The following is a 24,499-nucleotide window of genomic DNA, read 5'->3' on the forward strand; positions in this document are numbered from 1 at the left end:
CTCAGCCTTTTCCCCACAACTGTGATGACGCAGGGCTAGAATCAAGGGCCCTTTTCACTGTGCAAGGAACTGAGCCTATAGCAGACACAGGGGATGTGCTGTCACAGAATAACTGGGATACAATTTTAGTCAGGCCAGAACAGAAGGAGTTTATTACTACAGCTATGAGGGAGAGCACAGCGCAGCAGTGACAGACACTGCTGACACGAGCTCTGCCCAAATGGGGCAGTTACACAGCTTGTATACCTTCAGGTTATGCAACTCATTCTTCACCAAACTGTGTCAGATAAGCAGGATATTGGAAATAACAATAGCATTCATTCTTCAGATAAAGAGGATCTAGCCAGCGTACCCTTTAACAAATAATTCACTCCTTTGTTAATTAAACTGGTGAGACCATTACCTGCAAATATTTAATTTGTGAGTCTTACAAAGGCCTATGAGGCATTAACTATTTTACTACCATGCTGGCGAGGTCTGACTTCAGCACTGGACTCAAACCACCCACCGGCAGAGAGCAGAGGCTGAGACAAATACTGGATGGGGGAACCTACCTTTGGCACTGACTGCAAAGTGCACGAGCCCTTAGGCTAGAGGTGAGCTGTGGGACTGCTCTTCACACCCCACCTGCATGTGTATGCTTATTTATACTGTCAGAGCAGTTAACAGGAAAAATGGAGCTCTCTTAAAAATATTCTACTGCCTGTATCAAGCAGCACTTATTCTGATTTGTTTGATAGATTGAAAGGATTTCCCTAGCAGAACATTCCTCTGATGTACTGTCTGGATGAAGAACAAGATGGTTATTAACACACTTTTCACACTAAAAGTGAAGCCTTGTAGTATTTTTCTCTTGCTCCAAGACAGATTTTCCAGAACCATTTTTCTCAGAAAGTAATCTAATTTTTACACTTACTTTTTCAAGGTTTACCCCAGAAACGACACATCTCCCAACAGCATTCTGGGCACACAATGGAAAAACAAGCGAGTAATCTCCTATCTTAGCAGGATCATCCTACATTTTCATTGAGCCAGCTCACACTTCTCTGGTTTAATGGAACAGCTCACTTCAGCCAAGCTCGTGCCTGCGTCCAGGGAAAGTCAGCAGCGGTCACTGTTGTGGTCAAATGTTCCCAGTGCCCAGCCCTGATAGACCAGGTTTGTGTTTCTCTACCCCATGCTGCAAACACAGTTCATCCATCCTGCAGGTGGAAACCCTTCCTGGGAACAAAGGCAAGTTTGGCCTTCACAGTGCTCTTTTCCTCGATCCCTGGGTAGGATGACATCCAGGGCCACAGCAGCTTAAGCAGGTCCCACAGGTCATGTCCCTTCTGCCTTGACCTGATCAGAGCTGGTGTTTCTTTTCTGTGAATTGTCCTGTTGGGAACTGGAATGGACACACTTCTCCTGCAAACTTGATGGTTGACATGTGGGACAGCCTAGGTAGAAAAGACGTCTTGTATCGTACTCACATGCTCTTAAACAATCCCACCTTTCCCATCTGGACATGGATGGGAACTCTTCGTCCCAGGCCAAAGTCCTCTTCTGCACAGGCCAAAACATTCTTTCAGACACTGCCAGTTTGTTCCTTGGTATTTGCATGTAGACATGCCAAGCCAAATTAAGCTAATAACATGTAAAAAGCTGAAGCAGAGAGAGGCAAAAGTTTGGAAGGAAGCAGCTTGAACAATTCTGGTTTCACTGCAGAAGCTTCACATAATTTGCTGGAAAGAGGCCTACTTTGCCATGACACTGCCCCCGCCACCAGCCTTCGTCTACCATCTCAATGTGTGTGATTGTGTCATCAGGGTCAAAAGAAATCTCATCATCTCCATCTGCAAAAGATTTAAGAAAAGATAGTCACAATGCAAAGAAGATAACCGCAGAGAGAGCTGGTTTTATGTCTTTCCTCTCCCTTCTGCCAGGAGGAGAATATAGAACAAGCATTCAGGTAATCCTCAGACTTCATCTCACCTAACCCCCATCAAACAGCACAGATAAGGCAGAGAAAGAGCAAGACTTTACAGATGAAAGATGAAACTTCTCTGTTTCATCTGAGTCAGGTTTCATTCTGCTTTCCAAGAGGAAGAAATTTAAACCACCAAGTTGAAATCTTTTCACCACTACTGATGGTGTAAGCTACCACCTCCCTGTCACACCACCCTGGCCAGCTCCCAGTGCCTCTCCCCACAGCCTGGATGGCAGACCCACCTCCCTGGTAATCGTAGAGAGCCACTGCACAGGTCCCAGGCACCTCGACCTCATAAACATTGTCCGTTTCCCCTGCAGAAGACAGGACAAGCATCTGCTTGACAAGAAAGAGGCTGAAAGCAGCTGTATAGATGTGGCCAGTGCCACCCTCCACCCAGTTGTCAGCCTTGGGGTGAACCACACATCCAAACCCTACCAACAGGGAGAGATGTACCATGGCTCAAAGTGAGGTACGGCTTCCCTCCCCTTCTGTGACGAGAGAGGCGAGGTCCTGATGCTTCATGTTCCTCTCCCAAGAAAAAGGCTGGACATAACTCCAGCCTCTCCACTTACCATCTCCAGTACCAATGAAGCTGCGACAGAAACATCACCAACAACAGCCTATGAAGTTTGCTTATGTGCTTGGAGGAAGACTAACCTGCACTCCTCACACCCAGGAGATACCACCAGACCAGGTCCCATGAGCACTAGCCATTTGAGCAAATTAAGACAATAATTGGGCTGAATTAGGAGGGCACCCCCAAGCCTCAGTGCAGCACTAGCAGTCACTTGCCAGGAAACATGCACCAAGAACATCAGTCCAGGTCCAGCTTCTTTAGATCCCATGGCAGCCCTCAGTCCTCCTGCTGGAGTTCTGCTCCAACAACCTGGCCCAGCATCCCATACAGCTGATCTCGCACCTTGGAGCCAGGTAAGGGAGTGGAAGATGACCAAGTCTCCATCATCATGGGCTGCTACCATGGCCAAAGTACAGGATAAAAATTCCCTCTGGAGTCTGTTCCATACGTTCAGTGAGGTGAGCGGACAGACACAAGCTCCCCAGGACATGGGCTTTTCCATCAGTACTCACCTAGGTGGGGCTGGCTCTGGCTGGGCTCCTCAGGAAGAATCTCCTCATAGTCCTCACCTCCATCTCCTCCCTGGTCATAGATGGCATCCAGCTTTCCCAAGGGTGCTGGCAGCTCCTCATAGTCAGCACCTCCACTGGTACTGTCACAGTAGTCAGAGGGCTCTGGCAGCTCCTCATAGTCTTCACCAGCATCCAGACTTTCACTGTAGATGGGCTGATCCTGGCTGGGGATCTTGCAGAGTTCTTCACCCAGGTCTGCTGGCCTCGGTGGCAAAGTGGGTGGTGTTTCCTCATCCTCCCTTTTTGCCTCCTGCTGTGAAATGAGAAAGTGCCAGCAAAGTCACCTGCAAAGCATCCACTGCAAGCAGCTCTCCCATGACTGCACAAGGCCCAACACAAGGGAACCAGCTCCACTGTAGGTGCCTTTAGAGACACCATGACAGAAATGGGGCATCACCCTCCGCACAATGGGAAAACAGCTCAGCCATTAGGTCTGTGCTGAACTGGCACCTGGGGTTGCTGTGAAGACGCTCATGGCTCATTTATTCAAAGCTCTTTCACATACTTAGCTACAGCTCACTGTACTGCCACTGCACTGACCCACTCCAAGAGCCCATCTCATGGTGCAAGGTGCTGTGCAGGCATGTCCCATCACCACCCCAACATCTCCCCTCTCACTCCCTCCAAAGCCTCTCCCACACTGCAGCTGCACTCCCCTTCTTCATGCAGGGCTTCCCGTAAAGCACAGCCCCCTCCCAGGTGTAATCCCCTCCGTCTGCTCCCCCTCCTGCGTCTCCTCAGCCCACTTTGGCACCTGTTCTGCTTGTGACACAGCCCTGTCTCGGTCAGCACTCTTGAGCACCCTTGTTGGCTTGGTGGCAGGGGCTGCCTCTGTGTGGTCCTTGTCTCTCTGTGGGATTTCCTGCTGGAGAAAAGGCATCAGATCCCCTCAATCCCTTTGAATGAGATCCCAAGCAATGTCCGTTCCCATTCTCAACTCAGAAAATTTTCCTTCAGCTGAAATCTGTTCCAGCTTACAGAGCACCTCTCAGTTTTCCTCCAGCTGAAATCTGTTCCAGCTCCCACAAACCTGCCCTAAGGACTGGACACTAGCAGGCCTGTAATGCCTATGGGGTCTGCAGAAAGCAGCCTTGAGGAGGGAATCTATCAGGGAGTGCTTTATTAGTGAAGCATTAGCTGTGCACTGAATGCAGAAACAGCACGATGTAGAAGGAGGTCTTGTAAACGTGAGGGTTTGGATGCAACCTCCAGTTTGGAAAACGCTGACTGCAGTCTGCTGGGATGGCAGTACTGGGGAGGTGTGATTGCACCGTGCTTGCCAGGCACTAGAGGCAGAAGGCACAAGGGGTCATGGCTGGGTGCAGACCCATCCTGATCTGTGTGCCAAAAGGGAAAATCCATCGACAGCTGTGAAGTTCAGTGGCAGTCCCTGGCAGTTGCGGGGAGGCAGTTTAGGCAAGAGGTTACTGTGAAGAGATCAGATAGACACGGAGCTGCATGGCCCTGAGGAAAAGTCCGGTTTGCAAGCCTTGGAGGACACGGCAAGATGGCCACGGCTCACCTTCCGCCGAGCCACCTGGTACTCCCGAGCCTGCCGCCTCATCCTCTCTTCCTCTGCCTGCCTTCTGCTCTCCTCCTCTGCTGACTTGGCCATGTTTTCAAATCGTGACCGCAGGCTGCTGGTGCCACTGGAAGCTCCTGCGGAGAAGACAGTTGATCCCACATGCCCAGTGGCTCCCTTCCACCACCCCAAGCATCCAGGAGGAACCTAGTCCTCTGCCTCTCCCAGAGAAACTTGTAATCCAGCCACCTTCTCCTGTCCCTCAGGTGAAACCCACATCCCACCACAGCACAGGCCAGCCAGTGTGCTGCCATAGAGGGACCACAGCTTCCAACCAGGCCCAGGGCTGGTAATCAGTTTCTCACCTGCCTCCAGAGATCTTGTTTTCTCGTACGAGGAGGTGGGAGCTGTCATCTCGTTAAAGCCAGCGGCACTCTGTGAGAGGAAGCGAATGAGGTGTTCAGCTTGTCAGGCAAGGACAGTGCCAAGGTCTCCTGCTGGGTTTGTCTACTGGTGACTGCAAGCTTTGTTCCCAGCTGTGTCTGTCCTCCTCTGTACAACTGCCACAGCCCTGTGGAGGCTGCTGGCTGCAGCCCTGCTCTCCTAGTGCTTCCCTGCATTGTGGCAGTGCCTGCTGCCCTCCAGCCAAAGGCAAGGGCTGCTCCTGTTAGACGGGTGGCACTCCCAAGGGATGGAAAGGTTGCATGGAGCCAAGCAAAAGAGGCTGCACAGTGGCAAGATGATGGCCGCATGGGACAGCAAGGCTGGGCATTCATGGCAGAAGTGCTCACTGGTAATGGTAAAAAGCTGAGTGGATGCCTGGCAGTCTTGCTGAGGTCCAGAGAGCCAATGTCCCGTGCACTCGGGTGCACTCAGGGGCATGATTGGTGGCAGGGGCTGCCTCTGTGTGGTCCTTGTCTCTCTGTGGGATTTCCTGCTGGAGAAAAGGCATCAGATCCCCTCAATCCCTTTGAATGAGATCCCAAGCAATGTCCGTTCCCATTCTCAACTCAGAAAATTTTCCTCCAGCTGAAATCTGTTCCAGCTCCCACAAACCTGCCCTAAGGACTGGACACTGCAGTTGCAGTCCCTGCAACCGCCATGCCCGTGCACTCGCAGTGGCATGATGCATGGAAGCACTTCCCTATTGGATGCGCAGCTGCAGCTGCCTAACCGTGAAAAACGTGCATCCCTTCAGCAGGTCGTTGCCTGCAGTACATGTGTACGGCAGCATTGGCTGGAAAACATCGAAGTGAAAACATGCGTGAACGTCTAAGCTGTCGCTGGCTTTATGAGATGTGAAGAGATGGCTAAACCGGTAATAGCATCGATGAGATGATTGCAGCAAAAAGAAAGTGACATACAGGGGGTTTATCTACTTTAATGAGGCAACTACTTCATACAAAAAGGAAACTGCAGGTAGGATCGTCTGTCAGACTAATGCAGCTGTATGTAGGGCTCCACCTGCAGGTGTCACCAATGGGCTGGGGTGGCCGAGCTCCTGCTACAGTCAGTGTTGCCCAGAAAGTTAGTTCTCTCCTTAAAGAAAACACCTGAGCAGGCAGTCAGAACCAGGTCTACACAGATGGACATGTTGTTTATATGACAGTATTTAAATTCAGGAGTCTTAGTGTGAGAGCTGAATCCTACACTTAGTATTCAAAACTTTGTCAAAGGGGAGTTAAGATTGCCTGGTGGTATATTATGCTCTACTCCGGAGCAATGAATTCAGCACTACTGCAGTGCCTGAAAACTAGGCAATCAGGAGCTTCGGTACTTGCCAAAATATACTTCTTTTTACTGTCTTTGATTATGCTTCAATACTCTCAAAATGAATAAATTCATGTTCCACTTTGAGCTGATCAAGAACTGCATATCCCCTCTCTGCAACCTGCTTCTAAAATGACTCACAGCCCTGACTTTTGCACAAGCGCTCATCTGATCTTGCATGCTTTTTTCTGCCACATACATGATGCCTTGCCTTTTGACAATGCACCTCCATTTGCTGTTGTTAAATACATAGACCATGCTAATCTCTTCTGCGGGCAGGATGCCATTCCCACTCTGCTACCGGCTCAGCCTACACATGCAGCATGAAAAAGAGCATGCTCAATTGTTACGGGTATGTGTTTATGTCCTTCCTTGGCTTAGAGCCCTGCAGAAAGGTCATCGTCTCCTTCCTCCAGCTCCTGAGTGTGGTGATGTTGGTAGCGTTCCAGGCACAACAACTGTGCCCAACAACAGAAAAAGTATGGTTCAGGGAAGGTACCCTTGCTTCCTTCTCCAAATGCCCCAAGGCCCCACCACCACCCAGGATTCTCATCTTTTAGGGTATCCCCATCCATGCAGATCATCATCCACCAGCAAGACCTCCCTTCCTGAACAAGCTTGCAGAGTAGCCTGCCAAAGCACCATGTTAATCCAAGTGCCCGAGACAGTCTGCGTCATTTTGACTGCAGGAGAACTTTTGCCTGGTTTCAGCCCAGACAGAAAACTTGAACCAGCAAACTGGATGAGCTCTTCTCATGCAAGGTTGATCCCTGCCAATCCCAACCCTGCTGGGTTTTGTTAAGGTTTGCAGGTGGATGACTATGCCCTGGCCTGAAATTTAGCTAACTGACCTGACCATAAGAAACTCCTGGACAGGACAGAAAAAAACTGTGGAAGTTAACAAATAACAGAGAAGCTGACAAGTTACAGACAGCGCCATGAGGAATGGCCAGATTTTACCAGTAGTTAAGGGGGAGCGATATGGGGCCAGTCACTCATGCACAAAGACATACCGGCTGGGGAGTAGTATAAGAGGATGAGGAGCCATATACCAGAGAGGTCATAGATCTGTATCACATACTGGAAAGACCATGGAGATCTGCAAGTTGGCTACTTGAGAGACCAAAGATTCCAGTCAGCTTCTGGGAAACCTTGTTTATGTGTGGGTGTGACAGCTGCTAACAAACCTTATGTCTTGAGTAAGAGCAGCTAGAGGAATTGCAGCCACAGCGGCACCACCTTCTCACTGGAGGTAGCCCAAGGCAAGAATCACTCTGTATGCATACTGCTCCCTGCACGATCACCACCTACCAGTCAGTGCTGGGGACATGACACCAGATGGGCTTTCAGTCTGGTCCAGCACCCCTCCTGTGTCAGAGACAGTGCCTGCATGGTGCAGTAGCCTGTGGCCTCTCAGACTTCTCACAAGGCTGCACTCTCACAAAATTTCATCTCCAAGGAGCCATCACTGCTCATCCTGACTGTATTGGTACACAAAGGGCCTGTAGGAGTGATGGCAAGCAGCCAGAACACTCCCAGTATCTCAAATGGTACTAGATATCCAGGAGGGAACAGCCTGATGCCCTTAGAAAGCTCCTCGCTGGCTCTGCTATTAAATCCTGCCCCAAGAGAAAGCAGGTGTATGACTGTTCAGTCCGAGAGTGGAATGATTCAAAAGCAGCCGAGAATGGAGAAAACTTCTTCCTTGCATTATGATCTCCCCAGGCTGCACTCCTCTGCACCCTCTGGTATTTACACTGGGCGACTTCCCTCACCCTTGCAATAGCTGTGCACAGAGCAGTGGGACCTCATCTCCAGCTGGGAAGTCTCTTCACTTGCAGCAGTGCACTGAGCAGTGATTAGCAGGAAGCGATTGCAAGCTGCAGCATGTGGTCTTACCTTATCTACTCTGTCCTTCTGGATTCCATAACGGCCTCCAAACCCCTTGGCATAGTCTGTATGGAAAAAATGGGGCTATTTTATAATATTTTATATTCTGTGTGCACTTTTGACTTCAGTATGCTGTGAACAGGGAAATTCGTTAGCTCTGTCTGCACCTTAGAACCATAGAACTGTTTAGGTCGGAAAAGACCTTTAAGATCATAAAGTCCAACTGTTAACCTAGCACATATGGAACTAAATAGAGATAATACATGCAAAATGCTCTGGACAGTAACTTTTAAGACTACTCCTTCATTCCTCTGAGCGAAGTGCACAGGTGTTCAGTGCTGTACACTGCCAAATCTGCTTCCAAGGCACTGGCGTGAGAAGCCAGTCATGCCATTGGAGTGCAATGTGGCCTTAATCACTGAAGTTATAGTCAAGCCATCCCTGGAACCTGCTTTGCCTCATTCCCATGAGCTCACCTTTCGAATGAGCTTATGATCAGGATCATACCTCACAGAGAAAGCACAGTATAGTCTGGGAAGCCTGATTCAGGGACTTGGATTCCATGTCTCCCAGCGATCCAAGCATGCACCTACTCTGGCAATTTATCCTTGCACTTTGGGAGTTCACAATGTCCCAGCTGCTCTGCAATGTTGTACACATTCAGTTTTCAGCAGCTCGATCTCTGTCAAGTATGAGCCACCAGCTCTACATACGCGTGTGCTCCAAGGAAATTGTGCTGCCAGCTCTGGTAGTATTGCCCTACCTGTCTGAGATGCATGGGGTTGCACTTCCTCCTGATGGTCCCAGCCGTGAGCGCTCTTGTCCTGACGATCACTCTGGACCCCAAACTTCCCACCGAAGCCCACAGAATAGTCTTCAGCCATAGGCATCCAGATCATGGCATGGAAGACAACAGACAAGGGAGGGAAAAGAGAAAAGTGGCAGCACTGTGAGCTCAGGCTGTTCTCGCAGGGGCAATAGTTTCCCCTGCCCAGGACTTAGAGAAAGACATGGAACCAGTCCAGATTTCCCCACTGGTGGCTGCAACAACAGCCCTGCCTTGCCCCTGGGACATGTCACCTGCTGTTAGCACCTGTCTGGGCTTCCCCTGCACCCTTCCTTTGGTGACATACTGCCCAGGAGATCCCTGTGCCCATAGAAATCTGCTGCTTCTCTTCATTTAGCCTGAATTTTTTCCAGCAGTCAGGCACCACGCAATGGCTTTGTTCACCTGACCCATTTCTTTGCTGCAAGCACTGGGCACCCAACAGCTTACCGCAGCTTTTCCACCATTCATGCAGCAGGCTGCAAAAACCAAGCACAGTGTCCTGCAGCCTCAGTGGGCACAGTCCCAACAGTCCTGACACAGCCTGCTGCACCGGGCTCCCCCAGCTCACCTTTCTGAGAGTCATGCTTCTCTGCCTGGCTTTTGTAGTCAAATCCCACTGCTGCTTTGTCCACCTTGTCCCTCTCCACACCGTAACGGCCACCAAAGCCTTTGGAGTAATCTGGGATAGTGCATGGAGAGAAAAGCTGCCCTGAGCATGGGGCTGGTGAGGGCAGGAGGTAAAATGGGGAGCAGCACTGGGGAGGAGCAAACAGGGAGGAGGAAGAGCAGCAGGGATGATGGGGAACACGTGTAGAAACAAGGGATTTGGAGGAGTCAGAGTGGATGGCCGTGAGGGCCATTAAGGACGAGGGCAAGCATGGGTCATGGCAGCAAGACAGCCTGAGCACCATGATCAGCTGGAGACACAGCAGGCTGGGAGGGCAAGGAAGAAAAGCCAAGGGCAGCTGGGGAGGCAGTGGGAGCTCAGCCACCCAAGGAAGCAAAGCGAAGGCAAGACTTGGGCACTGACAGCCTGGGCATCCACCCACTCACACATCTCCAGAGCAAGGATTTCAGCCTGTGGTCTGCCAGTCTCTGAAAAGGTCTGTGAACAAGTATATTTAGCCCTTGAAAGTACAGAAGGAATAGCAAAGTTCTGTTGTATGACTTATATGTGCTATAATGGAATCTCGACTTCTACAAGGAAACCACTGACTCTTCGATACTGCAGCAAAGGCTGAAACCCACATTTCTGGAGACATGCTCCATCTCTCCCCCAGGCTGTCTCTGCCACACTCGACCATTGTGTGATAGAGGCACAGCACATCTTCCTTATGCCTCCCCTTTTTCTATCTTCTAAACTAATAATGTATTAACTACTTCAACCGTGTTCAGTTACTCTCTAAGGACTAGCTTGTTATTATTGGCTGATGTCCTAAGAAATTGCAGCCTCTATCCTAGCTTCTGGCTGTATAGAGGCACTTTCAGAAACCTGGTCTGCCAGCTCTGTTTCCAAATCCTGCCCTTCAGGAGTAAATCAGTTACCTCTCTTTGTTCCTGTTCTTACAGGTCTGCATTTCACAGGAATGAGTTGGGGCATCTCCGACAAATTTAACCTTATCAACCTATGAAGACTGTGATCTAGAGAAATATTAATGAAAATATTTTGTATTCAAGAATGGGTCTCTGTTTCATAGAAGCTCAGTTACTTAAGGATGAATCTGTAAGTTCTAGAAATGTCTTAAACTTATCTCAATTAAACTACTATTTACCACTATGAAATGGACCTTTTAGGATGTTGTTTTCAGCAAATGTAGATTTTATGACTGTTATCTTGTTGCTGGAGTTTCCAGTATGGACCCATTTTTATGAAAACCAATCCAAACACCTTAGCCTATTTCTAACATTTTCATTTTGTCTTGAGCATTTTCTGTGGTTTTACACAACCCGATGAATTTCTATGTCTACAACCTAGTATACAATCTCTTATAATGGAATATGTTAATGTAGCACAACTGCAAGAGATTCGTTCATTCAAGATCAACCAAGAATACCTCAAAACATCTTCCTTCTTTTATAGTTTCCTCTGAAATGAACATGATTCAGTTCTTCTTTTCTTGGTAATGTACTCCTCACATTTATCTGAAACAGTAACAGCCCTTGCCCTCTCATCCTTTCTTGGTTGCAGAATACTTATAATACTTTTAGTTTCAGTTCTTGTGATGTTCTTAATGAATATAGCTGCTCGTATGTATATGTCAAAGCTTGGCTGAGTCATCTTCAGAATTCTGCAAAAGTTTGGGTGCTGTACAGGCTTTTGTTTCTGTATTTGTTGTTGTGCCCTTTCTTAAACGCCACTTTTTCAGAAATGACTTCTCACGTCCTACAGTGCTTGGATTCCTGCTGGAACTGTTGCTCAGAAGGACTTGTAGAGGAAAGGGAGAATCAGCCATCCACTGGGGAGGTGAGTGGGGGTGTCTTCTCTGCTCAGCCATGACATGGTTTCCATCAAAGCAAAACACAGAGACAAGCCAAACGTACAAGAGAAGGGTAGTGACAGGACAGCATGGAATGGGGCCGGCAAGGGTGACCGACTGGGAACAGGTATATGAAGCAAGTGACAGGTGGGGGATAACAAAGGAGACTGTGCCACAGCAGACAGCACAGGATATTTGGAGCAGAAGAGAAGCTGGGCAAAATGTCGAGGGGCCACACGTGCCCATGGACTTGCCTTTCTGGGATGAGTGTTTCTCCACCTCACCCTTGTATTCAAAGCCCAGTGCTGACTGGAACAAGAAGGGGAGGAATGTCAGTCATCCTGAGGGCTAAGCTGGGTCTCACCCACCCTCCTCCAGGGACCGGGCTGGGGCCCTGCTCCCTGTCTTGTGCTGCAACATGCAGACGCCTGGCCACTCCTCAGCCTCTCACACCACCCCTGCTGTCCATGCGGCAGCATGTCCAGGGACAGCCCCTCACAAGTGTTCATGCACTCCAGGTAAGAAGGCCACAATCCTGATCTCACTTCAGCAGACAAGGCAGCTGGGCAGCATTGGACATCTGTATGTGCACAGGAGGGACAGCATCCTGCTGTCCCCGTCCAGTTCTGCCACAGCTTAGGGATCTGGAGATGAAAAACACCACCCACAGCCCCCAAGACAAACACAGTGTTGCCCGTATAGGACAGTGGAAGCACATTAATGCACAGCAAGGAGTTAATCTCCACAAGTGCCCTGCAAATCGTCATCAGTCATTGTCCTGCACACAGGAGTGAGCTTTGTGTTCCAGAGGAGACCACGGTGCATGGCATGCAGAGACCTGCAACCAGCAGCACTTTGAAAACTGCGGCCACAATCCTAAATGTAGCACAGTGTTTTAGGGGCAGCACCGAGCACAGGCGGCAAGTATGCATTTCAGCTGCCCTGTCCAACACACCTTGTCAGCTCGGTCCCGCTGGACTCCATACTTGCCCCCAAAGCCCTGGGCTGCATCTGTCTGCGAGGAGTGCTTCCCAACATCAGCAACATACTCGTGGCCCACTGCGCACTGAGAAGAGAGAGAGCATGACATGAGCACCCATGGTCAGACTGGCAGGGTGGACAGAGACATAGGCGCCACACAGTTGTTCTGCCCCACTGACGAGATACTGGTAGTCATGAGGTGACAGGTCCAAACTGACTGTGCTGGTGGCAGCGATGCCCTCCACATGGCCTTTGCCAGTACCAGCTCTGCTCTGAAACCTGTGATGTAGCTTCAAGGGCAGCCATCCCACACAACCTGCCTCACTGCCAGCTCATCGTGCAACCCATGGGATGCTGAATACCTGCTGCTCCCAAATGCCAGTGGTGTGGTGAATAACCACATGGGGAAACCGAGGAGAAAAGTGTGGATAGGCATGCACAGCTGGAAACCTGCAGGCAGCAGGTCTGGCACCTGCTCCCTCTTTTCTGTGTCTGAGGGTGAGGGTCAGCACACCTGACTGGGATCACCCTTTATGCCTAGCACAGGCCCAGCCAGGGTCCCACTGCACTCTGCTGGAGGTGCTGTGGCCAGGAATTGCACACACTCCTCAGGAGATGGGCCAGAGGCTAAATGCTTACAACATCCTGGTGCAACTGGACAAAGGCCGAGGAGCTGCTCAAAGACATCCTCACTCTGCTCTGGCAGAAGGGTTTGAGCATGGCTGCTCCATTTTGGCTTCCAAGAAATGTTTGTTTCCTGCTCTGTCATCCTGGTATCACGCACACCCACAGTGACCCCACAAATTGAATACTACTGCAATCTTATCATCTCCCTTCGGAAAAAAAAAAGAAGTATTAAATGCTGTGTCTTGGTCCAGATGAAATGTACAGGAAGAAGCGTGTTGATGGTTATCAGAAAACATAAAACAGATTTGATGTGAGAACAGCGAGTATGAGCTAGGGCTTCATCCTGGGGGAGACATAGCAGACGTCTGCAATGGAGAATGTAAGGAAGGAATAATTATTCATTAGCTCTCCAAGTACAAGTAGGGAGGCACGTAATTTAATTGTTATGCAGCAGTTTTGAAACAAACCACAGAAAGTCCTTCTTCACCGCTAAGGGAGTGTTGCAAGGAAGTTGTAGAGACAAATTATACAAATGGGTTCAGACAAATCCTGGAGACCAGAGTATGGGCTACTTAGACATGTGTGAATCTGCACAGCCGTGCCAGCTCTCCATTCTCTCCCTTCAGGGTCAGGCAAGAAAACAGAGATGCTCTTTCTTTATGAGAAAAAGACTTTTCCACTGTGGCCCAAGGAAGCCCTCTACAACTGTTACCTTATCCATTCGGTCCCGCTCTGTTCCAAACTTGCCCCCATAGCCATAGGAGGCCTTGGGGCCCGTCTCCAGCTCCTTCTTCTTGATGACCTCATGTTCCTCCGACACCTTGTTCCTCAGCTGGTGGATGCTGGTGAGGCAGAGAGAGTCAGAGCAGGTCACTGTGGGATTTTGTGGACCCATGCAGCCAGCTGGAGCACCCCTGTGCCCCTGTCCCAGCCAGAACCCAGCACAGAGCAGGATATAAACCCACTGTGGCCACACACATGCAGCCACTGCGCTGTGGCAGGAGATGATGCTACCCTGGGGGCTGGTGATGGACCCAGGGTGGCAGGGTCTGTGTGTGCACCCAGCCCCCATTCAGGGCTACACTCTGTCTTCAGAAGGAGCCCAAGGCTTCCTTTTCTGTGTGCTGCACTAGCCACACTGTGCAGGGCAGTGCTGGGGCATCCCGGAGGAGCTGCTGGATGGGGTCAGCTTGGCCAGGGAAGGAGCGGGGAAGTCTTTAGGGACAGCCACTGTCTGGAGGCAGCTGAAAGCTGACGCCCGGCACCACCGCAGGCGGCCTGTGAGCCCTGCTCTGGGGCGACACCAGCACCCCAAACCAAGAGCCTGGATGCAGCAGGCAGAGCCTGGGCGGGCAGGCTGCAGCCCCGAGGAGCTCCTCACCTGGCTGAGGCTGCTGCTCCCCCACCACCCCGCTGCTTCCCGGGCCCGCCACCCCCGTGCCCCACACTCACTCGATGTGCTCGGCACGTCCGGAGCCCTCGATGGTTTTGGCTCCCCAGCGCTGCTCCTTCTCGGAGATGTCGTTCTGCAGAGCCAAGCACAGCCGTCAGCAGCCGTCCCCGGGGAATAGGGCTCAGGCCCTCGGTCCCCAGCCACCAGTGGGGCCATGGGTGGCCCCGGCCCTCTTCCTCAGGGAGAAGCTAGCCAAACAAAACTTCTGTGGAAATAGTTGAGGAAAAATAGTGGAAAGATGCTGAAGGGAAGGTTTGAGTCAAGGCCAGCTGTTCTGCCTCAGCTGTGTTACAACAGCACTTGTTCGGTCTTCTCAGAAGGCCTGGATGAGTATTTGATAAATTGAAGCATCAACAAAGACTTTCCTAATATAAGGTAAAGCTAAAAGTATGTATATACGAAATAGATTAAAAAAAAAATAATAGTCTTACTCCATTCAGGCTTATTTTAAATGCTTCCACAAATAGAACAAATGAAGTAAAATAAAAGAATTTTGACAGCATAAAATTTTGTAAAACATGAATAATTGGGAACTTTGAGGAGGGGACACACTTTTCTGTCCCAAAGTAGAATTTCTTATTGGAAATAACTAGGCAAGACTGAACTTCAGAAACACAGGACTCTTGCACAACAGAAGAGTGTCTGTCAAGAAACTACCTTGGAAAGGAAACCAAAATCCCAACAGAGCTGAGAGACCTGCGGCTGTAAATCGCAGCTGATGCTCCTTGGCGCCAGGAGGACAGGACCTGGCTGCGCTGTATGCTCCTAAGAGCTTTAGGAAAAGGGTATGAAGAATGTCTTGAGATAGTAAAGGACTGTTTAGATTAACCAACCACAGGAAACAAAGCAGTGCAGAAAAATTTTGTGATGCCGAATCAGTGGAAGACAAAATTGTACATGAAGGTTAGTGTTAAGTACAACATTAAAGCATATGGGGGGAGGGGGGAGGGGGAAAATCCTAATTATGTCTGCACGATGATGGTTCCAAAATATGTACCATTCAGGAAGGAGTAGGAAATTTGGAATTATGTGCAATTATGTAGAAGAGTAGCAAATACAGAATGGGCCAAAAAGCTGAAGTGAGTGACTTACTAGGAAAGGAATAGAGAATCAAACAGAAAATGAAAATCATGACACTGTATGAACGCATGGAGTTCCCACTGGCTGAGCCCTTCTATTCTCTTACTATCTCACCTAGAGAATTGGACTAGATAGAAAATAAGGCTATTCAGAGGCATGTAGCTGCATCTGTACAAGGTGACCATAAACAGACTAAGATTTTTCCATTTAGAAGAAAGATAAATGAGGGCAATGCTGGAATCCTGTACAATTACCAACAGTGTGGGAAGGAGAAAATGTAAACTTTTGCTATTTCTTGTAAGATAACTTGTGGGGAGGGCTCAGTGAAGTTACCAGGGAGTAGGTTTAAAAGAAACTAAATATTCTCTACTCCTTAAGTGATACTACTTGTAGTCAGATGTGTGGTGCACTGATGTAGGAAGTTCTGGATACTAAACATAGATAAGGGTCGGAAACAGTTTAGATGACCTGACAGTACCTGTGAGGCATTGGTGGGATTTGGCTGATCTTGCACAGCCAGCAGAGCTGCATGCTGTGCCTCACCCCCAGCCCTGGACCAGGTGACCAGCATATGCCTAGAGCCAGCGAAACCTTCACACCACCACCACCACCCCCGCCCCCACCACTGTTATGGATTACCACATCAGACACTCACCACAAAATCGGGGTCAGTGTCCCAGTCGTCTCCCTGAGCCTCAACCTTCACTGACATGTCATGTCCCACGACTGCTCTCCACATCTGCACAAGGAGGACACACCATCAACCAGAGCCCAGCCTGCGGGCACTGCTGGCTCACAGCCATCGGCATGTCAGACCACAGCAGTCATGGTAAAACCAGGGCTGGAAAGGGACCCTTGGAGGCCATCTGCCCTGCTGATCTCTGTCATTCATACAGCACAGGGCACCCCAAAATTGCTGCTCATGAGCCCCAGCACCACTTTCAGCAAAACACAGGCGTTTTAAGTGTAAACCACAGTCTTCATTCAGGCTGACTCCGTGGTTAAAATGCACACCTTATTTTAATGCAAATTAGTGCCAGCATCCAAATGCCTGGTTCTGCTTTTCCAACAACATTAATGCTCTGTGCTGTGGGAGACTGTTCCCTGCTGTTAAGCACCGTCACGGCACACCACCAGGAGCCATGGCTTGCTCTGCCACCATGATACGATGCTTATTTACCTGAGGTTGGACTCCTCAAGTCTCTTGTCTGTTTTCCAACCTTTTTATCACTGCCTAGCGTGCTAGAGAAGGTTCAGAGCAAAGCTGTACTCTGGTCTGACGGTGCTGGTACAGTATGCCATGTTGCGTTTGTGTGTGTCATATGGTAAAAAGGGGAAATAGAGCCAAAATCATTACGTATGCAGGGCTGCAAAGGCTGCAGCTGCGGTGGTGCAGCTTGCACAGGCTGTCCAAAGAGGCCTGGAGGAAGTGATAGACCCAGGAAGAGGAAGTTACAGAAAAGTAATGTAAAAACTAAACCTCCTGCATTTCATTTTCAAGGGGACAGTGAAAAGAGGTGATGAAAAAGCCCCTCCCAAACCACACGTTTTCTACAAAATGAGAGACGGAAGAGAGATTATTACATGGCTGGCTTGCCCCTACACCACACAACAGAGCAATCATTCTCAGCAGAGCTCTCACGTCCCACCAACACCACTTGTGGCCTTGAGGAGCCCCAAATTGTTCTGTTGCCCAAAGCTGCTTGTCACTTGGCCAGAAAGGCTGAACAGAATGCACAGCAAAGACTGTGCTGCTGAGCCCTGTTTCACATCACTGCAAACACCACGTAAACCTGTGAACAGGCCACCAGGAAGGAAGAGGACTGCTTGGTGGTGGATCCTCATTTAACAGTATGCTTTTGTTATGAACTTCTCAACAGCACTAACCTCTCAATCCCACAACCATACGGGAGCCTACAAACTGGCCCCAGGTGCCCAGGACAGTTGCTTTTTGTGCAAGCAAAATGTTTATGCTGAACAAGTAATTAACTGTGCAACACAAAAAGCTGTTAATAACCTTCCAGTTCAGTACAGTGCCCTGGTCAGTTTAGTTTCAAGCTGCCCTTACCGATTACATAGAGAACCAGCACTGTAAGACCAGGGAGCAAAGACAACAGAAACTGAAAGACCACAGCAGGGACAAGTCTTTCTTTTATTAAACAAAAGCCACATAGTTAGCTAAGGGAGAGGATGTGGGACCAAGGCAGATTTACTGTGAAGATCTTCCCCAGGCTGCCTCAGGGGTGCTGGGGGTGGGGGGCAGCTGTCCTACTCCAGAACACTGACAGTAATCTCATGACAAACTGAATACAACTAATTGCAAATGGAAGCAGGGGAAGCAGGAAGGCTCGTGTGGGCAACATAGCACAATCTAGCAATACCTTTCCTCTTCTTTTTCCCTTCCTAATTTATTAACATCTCTTATGCCAAAGATTTTTAAAAGCTTCTGGCTCATTTTTGTTAATGATAAAACAGCTGCAAGAACCAGCTAGGACAGGGCTGTTCAACAGGGCAGCTGATCTGAGCAGCTAGCTCAAATGCAGGTGGTTCAGGATTTTGAATACTGCTATAAATGGTTCTTGATCACCTATTCTCCAAAGCCACCCACCGTGTATCTTGGGAACCATGAGTAACCTGAGTGTAATCACAACTCAAGGCTCCAGACACCCTCTATGAGGAATATCAGCCACGGTAGCGTCTCAACCCCTTAGTTTGTCCCATTTTTCCCCTTGAAAGCATCCACTACAGCACAAATATAGGGCTACCAGACTTAGCACAGTCATGCTGGTTGATCTGAAAATGTGGTTCTTTAGGGCCTCAAACACAAGAGCAGCAACTATGGCCAAAGAGCAGACCACGAAGCAAATGCTGAGCACTATCAACTCACTCATGCTGGGTCAGGAAGCAGTTCTCTTTGCCCACCAAACCCCTACTTTTCTGGTTGCTGTTTCTCATATTCCACTCCCCAAACCCACTCATCTTTCTTACCTTAAAAGGCTCACCAGCTCCTGCTGGCAAATGTGCTGCTTTTTGCTCTGGCACCTGTTGCTAGTGACAGCTTTAGGACTGCTGTGTGCTCCTAGTTCCTGGTTTAACTTCATCTATCTTCGCTTCCTGTGTCCCAGCCCCCATCTCTGCTCAAGTCGTGAGTACCGAAACCTGCCCTAGTGCGCTGCAGTTCCTTTGCATGCTGCCTATGCTCAGGGGTGCTGACAAGGCGTACACCCAGGACACAAATTTTGGACTCCAGAAGTAGTGCTTGATGGGGTACAATTACACTTCTCAGTGTGCAAAACCAGACTGTGATCTCCATTTTTTCATCTCTTGCAAAAAAATCACTCTGCCATAAAAGTACAAAAAAGTTAAAAGGCTGAAGCCCCTGGACTTGACGATTACAAAGAGATCCAAAGAAAGCAAGGTACTGCTTACAGAACTTGTTATGAAATTTGACTCAGTACTTTACAGCACATTTAAAAAAATATATAAACACACAGAGGCATACACACACATATACATACACACACATGCAAGCTCTTCCAGAACCAAAAGAAAAAAAAAAAAAGTAAATACCAGCCAGGAAGATGGAAAGCATGTCATTAAAGAATCCTAAACACTTACAGATTAAACTCTTTGGTACATTGCCTACTGGTGGAAAGTGCACAATTTTGGGACGAGTAGCATGAATCACACTAGTTTGACACTAGATAAACATCTCAAACCAAAATAACTTCCTTTCTGAATGAGTCAAGTGAAGCAAGAAAAGTTCCTAGGGTAGCAATTTCTATTTGACACAAGGGCAAGATATTCAGTGCTTGGAACAGAGTAGAATATGTCAGTTGGAAGTGACCTACAACAATCATCTAGTCCAATTGCCTGACCACTTCAGGGCTGTCCACCAGTTAAAGCATGTTGTTAAGGGCATTGTCCAAATGCCTCTTCAACACTGACAGGCTTGGGGCATCAACCACCTTGCCAGGAAGCCTCATCCAGCATGTGACCACCCTCTTGGTAAAGACATGTTTCCTAATTTGACAGTGTCCTGGGTGACATCCTTGTCTCTAAATTGGAGAGACATGGATTTGACAGATGGACCACTCGGAGGATAAGGAATTGGTTGGATAGTTGTATTCAAAGAGTTGCAGTCAACAGTTTGATGTCCAGGTGGAGACCACTGACGAGCAGCATTCCTCAGGAGTCAGTATTGGGATTGGCACTGTTTAACATCTTTGTTGGTGACATGGACATTGGGATTAAGTGCACCCTCAGCAAGTTTTCCAATGACCCCAAGCTGAGTGGTGTGGTTGACATGCTGGAGGGAAGGGATGCTGTCCAGAGGGACCTGAACAGGCCTGAGAGGTGGGCCTGTGCAAACCTCATCAAGACCAACAAGGCTGAGTGCAAGGTCCTGCATCTGGGTTGGTGCAATCCCAAGCATAAATACAGGCTAGGCGGAGAATGGATTGAGAGCAGCCCTGAGGAGAAGGACTTGGGGGTGTTGGTGGATGAGAATCTCAGCATGACCCAGCAACATGCTGGGCTGCATCAGAAGAAGTGTGGGCAGCAGGCCGAGGGAGGTGATTCTGACCCTCTGCTTTCCTGAGACGCCACCTACAGTACTGTGTTAAGCTCGAGGGGGCCCAACATAAGAAGGACATGGACATGTTGGAGTGAGTCCAGAGGAGGCCACAAAGATGGTCAGAGGGCTGGAGCACCTCTCCTAGGCAGACAGGCTGAGAGAGTCAGGGCTGTTCAGCCTGGAGGAGAGAAGGCTCCGGGGAGACCTTACAGCGGCCTTCCAGTACTTAAAGGGGCTGACAGGAAAGCTGCAGAGGGACTTTTTACAAGGGCCTGTAGGGATAGAACAAGGGGGAATGGTTTTAAGCTGAAAGAGGGCAGGTTTAGATTCGATATTGGGAAGAAATTCTTTACTGTGAGTGTGGCGAGGCACTGGCACAGGCTGCCCAGAGAAGCTGTGGCTGCCCCATCCCTGGAAGTGTTCAAGGCCAGGTTGGACGGGGCTTGGAGCAACCTGGTCTAGTGGAAGGTGTCCCTGCCACTGGCAGGGGGTTGGAACTAGATGGTCTTTAGGGTCCCTTCCAACCCAAACCATTCCATGACTGTATGAGTCTAATGTTCAGTCTGAACCGCCCCTGATGCAACTTTGAACCATTCCCGTGCATCCTATCACTGTATCCCAAGGAGAAATGCTCAGCACCTCGCTTTCCATGCCCCCTCCTCAGGAAGCTGCAGAGCAATGAGGTTGCTTCTCAGCCTTTCTCTGCAAACTAGACAAACCCAGAGTCCTCAGCCGGTCCTCAAAGGACATGCCTTCCTGCTCTGTCACTAACTTTGTTGCCCTCCTCTGGATGCATTCAAGGACTTTAGCATCCTTTTAAAGTGGTGAGGCCCAGCACTGCACACAGTGCTCAAGGTGAGGCTGCACCAACGCTAAATACAGTGGGACAATCCCCTCCCTTGACTGGCTGGCCATTCAGCCAGTTCTTCACTCAACACCCTGCGTACCTGATCGTGTCACAGTGAGACAACTTGTCCAGAAGGATGCTGTGAGGGACAGTATCAAAAGACTTACTAAAATCCAGAAAAACTACACCCACCACCTTCCCTTGACCCACTAGGTGGGTGACCTTATCATAGAAAGATATCAAAGTAGTTAAACAGGACTTTGTGAACCCATGTTGACTGTGCCCGACTGCATTGTTCTTTAAGTATCTTTCAATAGCACCCAGTACAATCTCCTTAATTTTTCCAGGTACTGAGGTTATACTCACCGGTCTGTAGTTTCCTGGGTCTTCCCTCACACCCTTCTTGTAAACGGGAATAACATTGGCTAGCTTCCACTCAGGGGGGTGTCCCCAGCCTCCCAAGACCTTTGGTGGATGATTGAGAGGGGTCCTGCCATAACATCCGCTAGCTCCTTCAGTACTCCAGGGTGAATCCCATCAGGCCCCACGGACTTGTGAACATTCAGCTGGTGCAGCTGGTCCCTTACAATTTCAGTGTGCACAAATGGAAAGTCATTGTTCATGCACTTGTGTTCCTCTGACTCAGGGGACCAGGCAGCCCAAGGTCTATCAATATTATTAAAGACTGAGATAAAATAAGCAGAGTGCCTCTGCTTTTTCTTTGCCCCTATTAGTCAGGTGACCATCTTCAACAAGGATCACTCCAATGTTTTCTTCAGACCTTCTCTTGCTACTTAAAAAAGCCTTTCTTGTTGTCTGACACAACAGTGGACTAGTTCAAAATCTGAGATTTGACCTTTAACGTCTTCTCCCTGCAAAGGTGAACAACAGCTCTGTAATTTTCCTGCAAAGTCTGACCTTACTTCCAGAGATTGTATAATTCCTTTTTCCTCTGGAGCTCTGCGAGGAGTTGTCTGTTCAGCCAAGCCGGCCTTTACTGCTTGCTTCACTTTCAACACAGTGGAATTGCCAGCTCCTGTGCTTCTAAAAGGCGCTTCTTAAACACTGACCAGCACTTGCCAACTCCTAAACCTTCAAAAGCAGATTTCCAGGGGACGCTGCTAAGTAGCTCTCTGAATAGCTTGAAGTTTCCTCTCAAAATCCAGTGTAGCAACATTGCTGACCTTTTTTCTCATTACACCGAAAATTTTAAAATCAATGGTTTCACGATCACTGTGGCCAAGACAGCCACCTACCATCACATCTCCCATCAGCCCTTTTCTATTTAAACAAGTCTAGGAGGGCATCTTTCTGGTTGGCTCACTGAGTACTTGTAACAAGAAGTTGTCTTCCACAAACTTCAGGAATTTCCTAGACTTGCTCTTCACAGCAATATGAAATTCCCAGTTGATATTTGGGAAGTTAAAATCTTCCATAAGGACAAGGCCTATCAATCCACAGATTTCTTCTAAATGCCTACAGAATAGCTCATCAATGCTGTCATCCTGGCTGGGCGATTGATAGTAGACACTCACTATGACATCTACTTTGTTTTCCACCCCCTAATCCTCACCCAGAGGCTCTCAACCACATCACCGATAACTGTAAGGGCTGTACAGTGAAACCTCTCCCTTATATATAGTGCAACTCCTCTACCTCACCTGCCCTGGCTACCCCTCCTGAGCAGCCTATAGCTCTCCATCCCAGCACTCCGGTCTTGGGAGTCATTCCACCAAGTCTCACTGATACCAGTGATATGGAAATTACACATGCCAGCCACCGTAACAGGGTTCGACTCTAGGTTTCCACTGAATCAATAATCTGAAAAGAGATTCTTCTGTAAAGTCCTTACATTTGATTAATTATTTATTTTAATTTTTATTAACTAACTATTTTTATTAATAAACTAATTAATTATATTGTATCAATAGTGCTACAGCTCAAGCTGCATGCCTCCGAAGAGGGACCTCAAAGAAATCCCTGGGCAATCATACCCTTACAATCTAAATTCCCCACCCCTCATGTGACAGTTCAGACCAGTAGTTACATTAGGGTTGGGGTCTTCCTGTTCTTCACTGGGTCTTTTGACAGTCTCTAGGCAGGCTGTTTCTTATCTCTAAGGTTGCAGCTTCTGTTAATGAACATAGCTTCCATATCTTCTGACTTGAATTGTCTCTGAGGCCTTCTTTTACTTGACTAGCTAAAAGTTCAACATATCTAGGTGAAAGTTCCCAGCCTGTGGCCTAAGCCTTCAGCAGATTTAACTATTAATGCTAAGCAAGTTACACTAAACAAATTCTGTATTAGTAGTATACCAAATTGCACACCACCAATGACACCATAGCTCTGGGAACTGACCAACGCTCCCAGTTCATCCTGTTTGTTTCTCATACCGCACGTGTTGGTCTACAAGCATTTCAGATGTGCTGCTAAGCCCTCAGTGCTCCCTGGAGCAGCGTAAATGCTACCATTAGCATTGCCACCCTCAGGCAATGCCATGCCAACCCTTGGCTTATCTTCAGTTCTCCTGTTAGTATCCCCTTGTCCCATTGATTCTAGTTTAAAGCCCTCTCAATGAGTCCTGCCACTTTACAAGCAAAGATGCATTTCTCCCATTGGGACAGGTGGATCCCGTCACACCACAGCATACCTTATGCTTTAAGGACTCTCCTGTTTCTGTTAAAAACAAAATTCTGGTGGAGGCACCGGTTCTGGGGCCAGGTATCAAAGTCTTAGGCGTGCCTGTTTCTTCCCATATCTCTCCCCATTGCTGGGAGGATTGAGGAAAACACTGCCTGTGCTCCTAAATCTTCCCAGGGCCCTGAAATCTCTTTTAATCAACCTTGGACTTCTTGTTGTTACATCACTAGTACCCACATGAAAGAGCTGGAGTAATAGTCTGAAAGCTGTACTAAGCTTGTCAGTTATCTGGTGACATCCCTCATTCAAGCCCCAGGGAGGCAGCCAACCTACCTGAAAAGAAGGTCTGATCTGCAAATGGGTACCTCCGTTCTGTGCAGGAGGCAGTTACCTATGACCATGACTCACTGTTGCCTCTTCTCAGCACTGGTCTTAATGCAGCTCCTGTTGCGAGGGGTCAGTTGATCTGACCCTGGCGAGAGTGCTTGCAGAGGTTCCTCCTCTTCTCTCTCATCACACGCTTTGTCTGCCATACTCGGAGCCTCATACCTATTCTGTAAAGGAAATGGTAAGGAGGGTTCCTCTTACAGCTCCGCGCAGTAACCTGCTTCCACTATCCCTGGTAACACTGCTTTCCTCCTGGCACTAAAACAGATCCTGGACCTGCCTCAGTAGTGGCCATGCTG

At 48.7% G+C, this 24,499-nt stretch overlaps 1 protein-coding gene across 4 annotated transcripts; it reads right to left on the bottom strand.

Moving 5' to 3' along the window:
- Positions 1-123: 123 nt before the first annotated feature.
- Positions 124-18,898, bottom strand: HCLS1 (hematopoietic cell-specific Lyn substrate 1). Of its 4 annotated transcripts, none has more exons than XM_080392358.1 (16): positions 18,739-18,898; positions 16,406-16,489; positions 14,670-14,743; positions 13,930-14,059; positions 12,565-12,675; positions 11,864-11,918; positions 9,701-9,811; positions 9,067-9,177; positions 8,313-8,368; positions 5,009-5,078; positions 4,644-4,780; positions 3,876-3,983; positions 3,062-3,371; positions 2,212-2,283; positions 917-1,835; positions 124-886 (listed from the first exon to the last, which is right to left on the bottom strand). In XM_080392358.1, the coding sequence occupies exons 2-15, from the start codon at positions 16,487-16,489 to the stop codon at positions 1,699-1,701; spliced, it is 1,566 nt and encodes a 521-aa protein (XP_080248484.1). In that variant the 5' UTR covers positions 18,739-18,898; the 3' UTR covers positions 124-886; positions 917-1,698. The 4 variants fall into 4 exon arrangements, with proteins under 4 accessions (XP_080248484.1, XP_080248482.1, XP_080248483.1 ...); XM_080392356.1 differs by having other exon boundaries at positions 3,062-3,374; XM_080392357.1 differs by having other exon boundaries at positions 3,876-3,986.
- Between the last annotated feature and the right edge of the window lie 5,601 nt (positions 18,899-24,499).

This window comes from Falco punctatus (genome assembly GCF_963210335.1).
Source record: "Falco punctatus genome assembly, chromosome: 6".
NCBI classification, from domain to species: Eukaryota; Metazoa; Chordata; class Aves; order Falconiformes; family Falconidae; genus Falco; species Falco punctatus.

What these genes read in the sequence shown, in the direction of transcription:
- HCLS1 (XM_080392355.1), bottom strand. Translation starts at nt 16,489, where the DNA reads ATGTGGAGAGCAGTCGTGGGACATGACATGTCAGTGAAGGTTGAGGCT. An exon ending in GAAACACTCATCCCAGAAAG is followed by an intron (nt 9,812 to 11,863) that starts GCAAGTCCATGG and finishes GCACTATCCCAG; the next exon opens with ATTACTCCAAAGGCTTTGGT. An exon ending in ACCAGGTGGCTCGGCGGAAG is followed by an intron (nt 3,987 to 4,643) that starts GTGAGCCGTGGC and finishes CCTTTTCTCCAG; the next exon opens with CAGGAAATCCCACAGAGAGA.